Here is a 13,348-nt window from a genome sequence, read left to right as displayed (position 1 = left end):
CCAAAATCTATGGTTTGAAGGAAGCAACTTAACATACAGAAAGGAAGATATAAGGCCCTGATATTACAGATGTCAGATCTACTGTGGGTAGGGATGCCACCCTTACACCAGGGGTGCACAACTCAAGTATGTACCTGGGCTAGAGGTGATGTTGGCGAAAGCTTGGAAGCTTTGAGTGGCATGCCAATGCTAGGGAATATAAAGCGCTGCGCAATGCGGGGTGCGCCAAATTTTTTGCCATAGATTTGAGAGGATGAAGGAGTGAGAGAGAGAGACAGGGAAGGAAGGCGAGAGAGACAGGAAAAGAGGGAGAAAGAGAGAGAGAGACAGGGAAGGAGGGCAATAGGGAAGATTGTGGTTGCTCTTTTTCTAAAAAGGGTATATCTGCAGTACTGTATTGGCAGCGGATAAAGTGAGTGTTTGGACCTGTAGTTCAGAGATAAAAAGACACAAGAACATAGACACATGCAGCGACATGCTGAGACACATGCACATGCAGACAGACATGCAGACATGCCCAGTTCCCGTCTGTGTGAGGAAGACGCCACGTGACCCCGCCATCAGGCCATCGTGATTGGCTGGTGCTGACCTTTGCTGCTATCTGGAGGAAGGGGAGGAGGAAGGACGGGAGAAAGAGCAGGAGGTTTTGTGATCTGCCACAGCCACACAGCACTGCAGAACTCAGAACTCTCCTGCTTTACGAGAAATACAGTCGTCCAGCGGTAAAGGGGAAAAAGATTGTGTTTCTAAGAGTTTAAGCACATGCCAGTCTGCTGTAGTTGCCACTTTTAGTGTTTGAATGTAACTGGGCTTGTGTTATTGTTTTAATTTTACTGATCGTGAAGGTGTTAAAATGGATCATTTTCTTATAAAAAGAGACTTCAGATTTAGAAGGAAGCAGTTCCCATACAAATGTGCAACAAGTGTTGGAGCCAGAGGTTAATTTTTTGGAAAAAAAACCCACCAGTAGTGAAAGTACAAAATCTTCACAGGTTCATAAAGCACGCAGCTACAATCCCAGTTACCTGGCTTTTGGGTTTACAACAAACAGAGATATACCTCCATCACCACTTTGTGTGATCTGCAGTGAGACATTGTCTAAGCGCTGTATGAAGCCTTCCCTTTTGAAAAGGCACCTTCAAACTAAACATCCTGATCTTAAGGACAAATTAATAGATTTTTTCACAAGAAAATCAAGCACTTCTATCAAATTGTACTCTGCGATCCCTAAATAAGCTCTACAAGATTCATTTGAAATCACAGACATGGTGGCAAAAACAAAGAAACCACATACCATTGCTGAGAACCTTGTCATTCCCGCTACTATCAGAATTGCTGAAATCATGTTTGGCAAAATAGAAGTAGATAAAATTAAAACCATCCCGCATTCAAATGACCCTATGATAAGAAGAATTGATGACATGGCAAAAGACATAATGAAACAAATTTCAAAAAAAAAAAAATCACCCAGAAAAGACAGTTCACCATACTCCAGTAAGAGAAATATCATGTGGAAAGGCTAAAATTACAGGGGGAAAAAACACAATAAGAGGGATAACTGCCTCACAATGAAAGGAGCAAATATGTAGGAGGCCATCAAGGAGGAAGGTTGGTATAATGGTTAAACCATAGGATGGGACTCAAGCCACCTGCGTTCCATTTCTGGCTCAACCACAGACTTCCTGTGTGGCCTTGAGCAAGTCACTCATTTCTCTGTGCTTCTGTTTTCTCATCTATAATATGGGGATAATCATCTTTTCCTATATCTCAGGGTTTTGTGAGGCTTAATTCATCAACGTGAGTAAAGTGCTTTGAGAAACTTGTGTGGAGGACATGACAAAACTGCAAGGAATTACCTGTTATTGTGTAATTTTAAATACTTCATTGCTAGACTTTCATGACTAAATCATTCCTTGTTGAATCTTTTCTGTGTTTGAAAATAGATACAAAGACATTAGAATATGTCTGTTGGACTCAGTGAATTTGATGAAGAGGGAGTAGGCTTCTGTTTGAATGCATGGGTTGGAGTAGAGGTTAAAGTTTCAACATGTAAAAAGGAATGGCAAGAAACCAAAACTTTTGTAAATTGTGTTACTAAAGTCTATGGAGAAAAGGTTTGTGTTAATTATAGGCTGGGCTGGTAGCATCTCCTATTGTTAAGGTTGCCTGATGCTTCCCGTTAATATGCCCTACTTTCAGTTGCTAGAACTTTGCCAAATTTTAACCACTCCAGAAGAAATTTTCCATTGTAGGTGTCTGCCTCAGGCTGAAGTGTTTTGGAAAACTTCAATCAAAACCACTCAGTTGTATTCAAGAACAAGGCTAGGGAAAGATACATTGCTTTGCCCATGTTAAAAAAGTCTAGTGACCTTTATTTAAAAAGCTCTAGCACCCCTATGCTTAGGAGCAGGGACTTGACATTTGGCAGTGGGGTGGGCCTTTTGCCAAATCCGTGCAGATCTGCACACATTTGGATAAGTTACAAGCCTTTAGAAAAGAATCAAACCATGCGCCTGCTCAGCAGAGATGTATGAGGCCCCAGATAATTCACTGAAGATTCCATCCACACTGGGCATGCACTAGCCCAGAGCGGAGCAGGACTTTCCCTGCAACTGCAGCTGACTTCTGTGGACTGTGCCATGTCCAGGGACCTGAACTGAAGCCAGGGAGCTCGTCTGACCTGTGCTCTCAGTGATCTCCTCCTGGGCTCTGGCACCAGGAGAGAGGAAGATGCCTGATTCAAATACAGAGGGCACAACAGCAGGAGGTGGGGCACAGTAGATCACGACAAGGAGCCTGGGAGAGTGAACTGGGGTGAGGAATAAGGAAACTGGGAGTGGGAGTTTCGGGTGAGGACCGGGGGATGAGGAGGGAAAAGTGGGGGAAGTCAGAGCTAGGGGTGGGGGAGACTGAGGTCAGATGAGGAGCCTGGGGAAGAGACTGGAACTGACTGGACAAGAAGACTGGGAATGAGAACCAGGAGAGCGGTGGAGGAGGAAGGGGAGACAGAGCTGAGGAGGGGTCCAGGTGTGGGGCACTGTCTGGGCAAAGAGATTGGGACACAGAGCCAGGGGATGGAGGTGGGAGAGTGAGACTGGAGTAGGAGCCTAGGGTGGAAGCCAGTGTGGACAGGGTCAGAGGGCTGACTGCAGACCAATAGGGAAGGAAGGGAGATCAGACAAGGAGTTGGCAGTGGGTGAACTGGAATGTCTTGGCAAGGGGTACTGGGAATGTCTGCAAAAGCAAATGGGACTGGAAAGGAAAACTGGGGTGGAGAGGCAGGAAGGGAGATCAGGACTGGCTGGACAAAGAAACTGACACTGGGATGAGAAGCCTGAGGAATGGAGACTGGGGCTGGCTAGGTGAGGAGAATGGGACTAGGATGAGGAGCAAGAATTGAGACAGGGACAGATCAGAGGGAATCAGACAGAAAGTGTCAAATTCCTGGGGAACAGGCAGAAGAGTCTACACCCACAAAATCACGCCCCTCCCCCAGAGCCTGGAATGGGACCCACGATTCCTGAGTCTCACCATTCCTCTGCTACCAACAATAGCTGTGAAATTCTCTGGCAAAGCATGCATCGCATCCCCCTCTGTTGCTGGTCCACATAGAGGATGACAACCTATTACTGCTGCTAGCAGTCACTCCATTAGTTCAAGTGGCAAAGGTCCATGCCCTGGATCTAACGTTTCCCACCCTCCTGATGTCCCATGTGGGTGTCAATATGATGCCACATGATGGAACTTCCATTTTTTCAAAAATACTGCACTCCAAAAACTACATTAAAGCAACACTGACTCTGCAACCTTAATAAACGCTCAAAAATTAGGCACTGCCTGTATTCAGGTTTGCTGTGCAATTAATTCATCCCTCCTGCCCCATACATTAGGACAGTCTTTAATCATATGATCACATATTCCTCCTCCTCACCCCCAGTCCCCTGCCTCATTTAGTTCCTTGCCTGTGCCACAGAGTTCCTGCATGTTACTAGGCAAGTCACTTACATCAAACTTTTCATATTTGGTCACTAAAGTATTCCTCGTTTTCTGGATGTCCCACTTGAGGCCCCGGGTCTGATCTGCAGAAGTGCCAAGCACTCACAACTGTAACTGTAGTTAATGGTGTCACAATTCCCAAGGTAACTGCACCTCTGACCCTTTTATGGCCTCCTTCAGGGCACCCCTCTTAGATCTCAAGCCTCTAACCATCACTTCTTAGGGCACAGTCCCACAACTCTCTTCCTCTAGATCAGGGATTTAGGCTGCAATTCTTCCTGCAATTCCCTGTGAATAACTGATCAGGTCTGACTTTAGTTCAGCACCTCCAGTTCCATTCTCTCAGGGGTAACGATAGAGTTAAGCAATGACCAACCAGCCTTCATAAAGGAAAGTATTATTTATTCAGAACAAAAGCATTACAGAGAAAACATACCTTAAAAACAATAAACAGCTTGTATGAATGTCAAGTTGATCAGGTGTTACCCCTATTTCATGTGGACGCTCGGCATGTTTTAAAGTTTCAGGTCCACTCACAGGACCTGATCCCATTGGTCACAGTCTCATGCCAGTTCTTGGATTGAAGGCCGCTTCCCATGTCAAGTTGATCATTTTATGTCATTTCAGTTTTTTGTCAGGCAGTCTCTGGAGTCAGGACAAACTAGAATATGCAATTTCCCCCAGGAATGAGACTTCTTCAGACTTGTTTACCTGTCTAGGTATTTGCATTAGTTACCTACACTTCTGCCCTGGTGATTTTAGTTCCTGCAGGAAACCCTGTAACTCCCACATTGGGCTAGAATACTATCATTAGCCCATAAAGATACATATATGACATTTATAAAGCTGACAAATAGCCTTTGAATATTCCATGATTCCATAGCTCATTTCACAGGCTGACAGTTCCTGATACAGTTCCTGATAGTTCTTTCATGCTTACGTGACTTCTGTCATTGCACTTTTTTTCCAATTTTAAGAAAGAAATTAAACCCTTCACACCAGCAGATAACAAGAGAAGAGAAACCGAGTCACATTTTTTAAAATAAAAATAAATCAGCAGTTTCCCAAATGGGAGCTGTGTTTCAAACATATTAAGGGCTATACAATTATAAATACTTGGAAAACTGGGAGTGCGAGTTTCGGGTCAGGTCCTACATGTCTTAGTTTGGATCCAAAATTATAGATACTTTTGACCTTATTGTTTGTGCCTTAGTTCCCTATCTGCAAAATGGGGATAATGATGTTCCCTCATCTTATAGGGGCGTTATGAAAAATTCAGTAATATTTGTGAAGCACTCAGATACTATAGTGACATATGTCATGGAAGAAACCATGAGGAAATTAATAATTCTGTCTTCATAACAGAGTTTGAATAATGTCCAATAAATAAGGTCTAGGGCCATACAATGAACAACAAGGAGAAAACAAAATATTGAACAGCTGCTCAATAAGTGAGCACCATCCAGCCTGTGTACTGAATGATACAGAGAAAAAAAATAGTATGGAAAAAATAATATAGGATCATGTAATTAAAGACTGCATCATAACACACATGCACAATGGAGCCAAGTTAAGATTGCACAAGCCATCATCATTCTGCATTTCCTAACTTTTGAGTAAATGACTGTGCAAGCTTAATAATGTTACTTTAGCATAATGTGTGTGTGCGGAGGGGGGTGCAGGGAGGGAAAGACAGGCAAGAACCTGCATACCCTAATGTCCTCTAGCATGGAAAATTCATCTGGACTGAGATTTATGTTCAAGGTAACAAGATCCTGAGATGGTAGATAATTCTTACAAAACTCAAAAGGAAAAGTCACTATGTCCTGATACATTCAGGAACACATTTATTATGCTAATAGTGGACTAATGAGATTATGACAGGACTAAAGGGCACAGAGAAGCAGAAAGGAAATCCTTTACATAGGCAGCAGGATGGTATTCGCCACCCTTTCCCCAATTTTAGTCCTGCCTCATAGATCAGGAAAAAAAAAACCCAAACCTTTCGGTGTTACCTTATCTCTAGTGTGTGCACATGCATGCTTGTGCTTGTGCACCACTGTTCTGCATTGTACAGAAGTAGATCTACCCACCTGTTCATTGACTCATCATTGCTTTGACCACTAATGGCTGGCCTGGAAAGAGGTTATAAGGACTATTGCAACAACAGCAAACAACTAACAGAGATTCCTCTTTGGCTCAAGTGGTAGCAAGTCTTTCTGTAAATAAGGGTGAGAGTTCTTCTGAAGGTTCGTGTATGCAGCTAACGGAGGATAGTACCACATCTGTGTGTATATACAGTCAAGAACAGAAATGTTGTAAGGACAAAGAACAAACAAGAAGCGATGTTTTGATCTATCAGCAATGCAGCTCATTCTATATCCATCATTAAATTCATTTTTATGGTCTATGTATTAAGCACCAACGAAGACACAATGGAATGATGAATGCTATGAACCGTCTAACAGTGGCATTTCATTTCTTGTCTAATCATCATATCTATCTGGAATAAGTTTGGTTTTGTAGAACGTACTTTCCCACTTCTAAGCAGTTCTGTATGTGACTTTCAATACAACTACCTAAGCCACGCTGCAGTCAGCGATATCTTGCTATCTGGTTCAAACGATCACCACGAAGGAATGAAGAAATAACTACATTAAACGTGTGCAACATTTGAGACAGAATTAATTACACAGTAGATAAATCCCATTGCACCACTGATCCAAGAGCCCATCAGTTAGGGTAGAACATATGGTCTGTTATGTTGTAGAATTTAATAGAGTAATAGAGTGTACAGGCCCATTAAGGCTTGTGAGAGGAATCCTTCTGAGTCAGCACTACACCTTGGCACATTTACATCTTAAGAAAACCTGAGGGACAGGGAATGAAACACAAAGTGGCCTTAGAGAACCAAAGAATCCATCTAATTTAATTTAGGTCTATAAATCTCTTTGTTATTTTATAAATAAAAAGTGGAGTTTGACTCAATAAATGTTGATGGTATTAAAAGTAGCCGTAAGAAGATATTTATTTAAGCATGCATTTCACACTGCATATCGGGAGTAAACATGTGTGATGTAAATCCTTACAAAATTCTTTTAACTATAATCTTTGCACATGTATTGCATCTGCTTTTAGAAATGATCTCAGCTGACTGACCATACCTCATCATTAAATTTCACTTTGAAACTATTTTGAAACATCTGACTGCAAAAGGCAGCAAACTATCAACTGAAACTAATTTTTTGTCACCCAGTGTGCAATAAACTAATTTTATGGCCCAGTTATAATAAATAATTGATTGAAATAAATGAAAGTTCTGCCCCAGTGAGTACCGCTTAGGTTGCATAGTATTGCAATGTTTCTCTATAGTACCTTCCCATAGTTAGCTGTATTATCTGTTATTAAGCTAGTAGATCTCACCTAATTCTTCCTAGCTGTGAAAAGCTGCATAATTTTAAGTGAGACAGACTATAGAATTTAATAAACTTGAAAGCAATATGCAAGTTTGGGAATATTCCCTGCCCGAATAAGCAATTTTTATGGTTGACTTTTCCTTAATAAAAGTCCTGTAACAACATGTCAGGCACTGACAGAAAACACCAAGTGACTGGAAACAGTTTAAGAAATGTAATTTAAATGTCTGAGTAGCCACCAAAGTTAATCCTGTTTTGGCAGCTGTAGTTGTTAACCTTATTAACTAACTGCTGTGGTTTGGAACCACTGAGAAAAATAAAGGTATAATTAAGACAGCCACTTCAAAGCAACTCCTTTGTTACTCTGGACTCAGTGCGAGAGCTATACTACATGAGTACACTACTGAGTGTAATCAGTCAGCAACTATCACTTTTAAAGAGCTAGAACATACCTATTTACCTATGCAATTGAGTAAGGAGGCGTAAGTTATCCCTTTACTCTTTTGAATGATCTGCTTGTACCACAAGCTGCAGTGTGCAATGGAAAGCAGGCTTTGCAGAGCTGCTATTTCACCTCCGTACAGGTGGTCAGGAGAGACCAGGGGCTGGGAATGGGTAGAGTCTTGGCTCCATGCCCCCTTAATGTGTCAGACAGCACAGCTATGCCAGCATAGCAGATGACCTACTGGGCTGGATAGAAGCCCAACAGCCCAGTCATTTACTTCCTTTCCAGAGCAGAGGAAGGACCGTGAGGCAGATTGTGATTCAGAGCATCACAATCTGCTTCTCAAGCTGTTCCTGGGGCAGTGCATCTATGAGCTTCTCTTTAAATTGGGCAGACTGTAAGGTAGTAATATAGCCCAGGACAATTAACTCTAGATACAAGTTAATTTACCTCTGAGATAATAAAATAATTAACCTGGTATGCTGATGTCAAAACACATGGCACAGATGTACATACCTGGCAATATGCACAAAGGACTGCCCCAAGGACAATACCCTTTAATGGAGAAGCAAGTTAGTTGTGCTTACGCATGACGATGATGATGATACTTACATGGTGACTGTTTATACTTACCCAAAGGGTCAGCTTTCCCATTCACATCTGGAACTGTGAACACTCCCACGACTTTATGTCCCTCTTTTTGCAGGTGACTGTAGACTTCTTGACCAAAAAGACTCTGACCTATGAGAGCTAGCTTTAGCTTACGTTGATAAGTCTGTCAACAAGAGTCAAAGCAAACTACATTTTAGGATGCAGAAGAGATACGTTGCTACTTGTAATTCTGTCTTACATTGTCTTAGCCAATGTTAGTTTTGATTGCTAAAGCAATAGTATCTTTCTGTCCCAACAATTTATAAACTAATAAAATAATTGGTCCATTTTTTTTAACCTTGATCTTAAGAGGCAAATATAACCTACAATTTAGTGACACCATACTTCTGTGGTGTACAAATGTCACTTGGTATTGTTACTGCCTCCTTTGTTATTTCTTCAGCAGAAGTTTCTCCATATACATGCACCGCTTGTTACAAAAAGGCATAACAAAATCAGCAGTCATTATTCCTACCTATGATCGACATACCTTGAAATCTTATATTTGAAACAGACTCCTAGCAAAATCATTGCAGGAATGGCTAAAGTTTCTGTAATATGCCCTCTAACTTATAATTTTTTCATCTATTATCCTTGCAAGGAAAATTGAAGTATTTTCTAAGAATGACAAATGTCAGTAGACTTGTCATTATATTCAATGTCACATTAACTAAAGCCACTCAGGACATCTGTGGCTGAGCCTAGTTCCAAAGTCCTTCCCTCACATAACAGGAGATCCTTGTAGTAGTAAAAGTCAACTCAGTCCTACTTCTTGTTCAGCCAATCACTAAGAAAAATAAGTTTGTTTACATTTGCAGGAGATAATGCTACCCACTTCTTATTTACAATGTCACCTGAAAATGAGAACAGATGTTCACATGGCACTGTTGTAGCCAGTGTTGCAAGGTATTCACGTGCTAGATATGCTAAACATTGGTATGCCCCTTTATGCTTCGACTTTAGGCTCTAAAGTTTTATATTGTTTTTTTTTAAGTGCATGTATATAAAAAAAAAATTCCACATTTGTGAATTGCACTTTCGTGACAGAGATTCCACTACAGTACTCATATGAAGTGAATTGAAAAAATACTATTTCTTTTGTTTATCTTTTTACAGTGCAAATGTTTGTAATCAAAAATATAAATTGAGCACTGTACACTTTGTATTCTGTGTGGCAACTGAAATCAATATATTTGAAAAACATCCACAAATATTTATAATAAATTTAAATGGACATTCTATTATTGTTTAACATGCGATTAAAACTGATTGATTGCGGCTATTTAAAAAAATCATTTGACAGCCCTAAAAGCATACATTTGTAGCAATCCTTCAGAGAGCAGGAAACAGTTTAGTCCTAGCAGTTGCAGCAGGAGCCTTCTTAGGCCTCTGCCTTCTTTATAACTCCTGCCCCTTTCCCTGAAGGAATCTCTCTGGGTCCTAACTTCTTTCCTCCTAGGAAAATGCGGCCTCTTCATTAGGGCAGCCGGACACAAGGGTACCACAATCAATGTGCATAAATCAGATTCGTATGTTACACGGAGCTGCACAGGAATTACAATTCCAGATCATGAGCTGCTGTAAATCAGTGTGTAGCTCCACTGACGTCAATGGAACCACATTATGTCAGTTCATGCTAACTGAGGATCTGACCCAAAATTGTTACTGAGCACAAATTTCTCTATGTTTATCAGAGTTCTGAGCCAGGAAGTGGATAGGGATAAAGATGATGCAATCCTTAAAGCAACAGAGAACAAGTATAAAGGGGTAGAGCTTGTAAGATAGAGCACAGAATACTCACACACACATGCATGCGTACATACAGTTACGTTTCTGAATTCTGTCGAAGAAGAATATTTATTAACCGGACAATAAGCCAACTACATCATATAGCACATGTAGCAAATTGCTCAAACTGAAAATGATTTTCCCAGCATGAAGGATTACTTCTCTATAACCATTCAAGAGAGAAATTTTTCAAGAATAGTTGGATACAGATTTACTGTCCATTAACCTTCAGTATGGATAATACAATCCTGTACTGTATTGTCACATATACTGTACTAGTAGAAAATAAGAGCCAAATCACCAGTCCTTCATGCATAGAACTTCTATTGGTTCAGTGGAGTCCCAGACAAAAGGAAGCTTGCAGGATCAGGCCACAAATCCCTTTCTTTACTTCTGGTTGCTTCCTTTTGTCCTATTTAAAAATACCCACTCAGTGGCACAGCAGAGCATCTTACTGCAAACTTGTGTTTTGTTCTGGAATTGGAAGATCTTCCTCCAGAACTCTTTGCACAACTTGCTGGTCTTTTGAGAGTGGAAATTCCTTGCAACAAAATGATATGGAGACATGGCAGAGCAACATAAAAGTGCAAATTCTATAAAATTATGAGGAAATGTAGAACAGCCTGGTAGTTACTTCTTCTTTGAAGTCACCTCCAGGATCACCACTCAAAAGATAGGTCTTATAGTCTAGCTCACTAAATAACATCAAATGAAGCTGGTGGCATATGGTGATATTAATATAGGATCATTATCAGTAATGTATGAGGAGTGGACCAGTGGTTGCTTCTGACATATATATTGATACTATGGAGGCAATGATGGGCTTCCCTTGCAACCATCTGGCTGAAAATGACCACACAGTTATCAGAAACACTACTTCTCACAAGTAGATTAGTGATCATTCATTATTCGGAGAGATTTCTTCCCTTGTTTTTGGAGTTGTCCCAACAGGCATGGAAAATAATGGAGCTCAAACTGATGAAAGAGAGGTGGCTCAATTTTACAAGGTATAGAAACCCTTCTATTTTTCCCTCATGGGAACTCCTAGAGGAACTTTGTTAACATAGAATCATAGAAGATTAGAGTTGGAAGGACCTCAGGAGGTCATCTAGTCCAACCCCCTGCTCAAAGCAGGACTAACCTCAGCTAAATCATCCCAGCCAGGGCTTTGTCAAGCCACAGCTTAAAAACCTCTAAAGATGGAGATTCCACCACCTCCCTAAGTAACTCATCCCAGTGCTTCACCACCCTCCTAATAAAAAACTTTTTCCTAATATCCAACCTAGACTTCCCCCACTGCAACTTGAGACCATTGCTCCTTGTTCTGTCATCTCCTACCACTGAGAACAGCCTAGCTCCATCCTCCTTGGAACCCCCTTTCAGGTAGTTAAAGGCTGCTATCAAATCCCCCCTCATTCTTCTCTTTTGCAGACTAAACAAGCCTAGTTCCCTCAACCTCTCCTCATAAGTCTTATGCTCCAGCCTCCTAATCATTTTTATTGCCCTCCGCTGGGCTCTCTCCAACTTGTCCACATCTTTTTGTAACAGGGGGCCCAAAACTGGACAAAATACTCATGAATATGCATACTATCCGTGGTCTTACATGCTGTGTGAACAGAGGATCACAGATTTGGAAAGTGGTTGAACGTTCTTATTTAATTTGCATTTGTTTAACTTGTTTTTGCTTTCTTTTTTCCTCCTTATGGTATTATCTTCCCTGTATTATAACAAGGATAAAATAAGACTCTTGGGAAGATTTCAAAATTCACTCTCATTTTACCTGGATATGATACTCTCTAGCCAAACGCAGAGAAGAAGATTGGTGTAGGGCACACAACCTGAAAACCGGTTTGTACAGGTGATGTACAAAGATGTACAAATCCACAGTTAGGCATCTAAATAAAAGTAGCCTGCTTTTCAGAGATGTTAAGCATCTATTGAATATCTGTAACTTCCTCTGAAACCAATGTTTCTGAAAAATCAGTCCTCTTATATTTAGATGCCTAAATATAGATGTAGCTGCCTAATTTTTTTAGTCATATACTTTGAAAATGTTAGCCATAATATTCAGTGATTTTATGGTATTAATTTACGTTAAATAAAAAATTACTAGGGTTTGTTTTAATGGTTGTTTACGTGACACGCAGAATTTCAACATTTGCTCCATTCTGATTCTTATTCTTCTCCCACACACCTACCACAAAATAAAATATACACAAGAACTGCACATATTAATAGTCCTAGAAGTCTCATGTCACTAGCAAATCACAAAAAAAGGAAAATGTGATCATGCTACAATTTCTCTTTCTGAAGAGAAAAGTTAATGTTGTAAAGGGTATTCATTTTATTGTTATAAATAACCATTGTTTCTGGAAGTGCCTATTGTGTGTGCATCTCTGCACGCACTGGAAATACCTTCAGTTCAAATTCCTTGCAGATTAATTTTCAGTAGCTCCCATTCTGGTTACAATATTGTATTTATTTCTCAACAAGAATGTAGAGACACTGTTACTAATGACAACAAGGGAAATATTTTTAATGCTACATATCTTTAAAGAGGATGTAAAATCATATTTCCTTTGAGAAGCAACATAGTATAGTGTCAGGGCTCAGGCAGTAAAACCTTACTCCTCTGAATGGAAAGGACAGCACAACCTCTCCCCATCCATATATCTGTAGGCAACGGGTCAGTCATTCATTCACATTGCTGATGCAATTCCAAAGAGCTTGGCTAAAATCTTACTGTAAGCCCTTGGAAGTGAATTCCCTGGGGCAAACAGCCATCCTCATGCTTGGCCATGCTGTCAAATATGAAACACAGAGCAGTCTTCAGGGAAGAAAACCCATCCCCAAATTGCATTCAGCCGCATCCATGAATCTTAACCAGGGTGCCGGAAGCACCTACTTGCCTACTTTACATCAATTTGAAGTGGCCCATAATTAACTGGCCATCAAGAACGGCCTGGATCTTTATCACAGTCTCCCAGCATTGCTATCCAGTTTAATCCAACACCAGGCAGACAACCATCCACTTGAAGCAATTCCCTACAGC

At 40.7% G+C, this 13,348-nt stretch overlaps 1 protein-coding gene across 2 annotated transcripts in view; it reads right to left on the bottom strand.

Annotated features, from left to right (window-relative positions):
- ALDH1L2 (aldehyde dehydrogenase 1 family member L2) overlaps positions 1 to 13,348 on the bottom strand; it is a 57,813-nt gene that overhangs the window by 43,718 nt on the left and 747 nt on the right. Inside the window, exon 2 of one of the 2 annotated variants that reach the window (XM_067536259.1) lies at positions 8,491 to 8,632. In XM_067536259.1, coding sequence (XP_067392360.1) covers positions 8,491 to 8,632 — 142 coding nt within the window. Of the gene's footprint in view, positions 1 to 4,432; positions 5,326 to 8,490; positions 8,633 to 13,348 lie in introns of those variants that run through there. The other variant, XM_067536260.1, reaches the window with a different exon arrangement.

This window comes from Emydura macquarii, unplaced genomic scaffold, assembly GCF_026122565.2.
Source record: "Emydura macquarii macquarii isolate MOO-44397 ecotype Brisbane River unplaced genomic scaffold, CSIRO-AGI_Emac_v2 contig_3530, whole genome shotgun sequence".
NCBI lineage: Eukaryota > Metazoa > Chordata > Testudines > Chelidae > Emydura > Emydura macquarii.
This window is presented reverse-complemented; position numbering and strand designations above follow the sequence as displayed.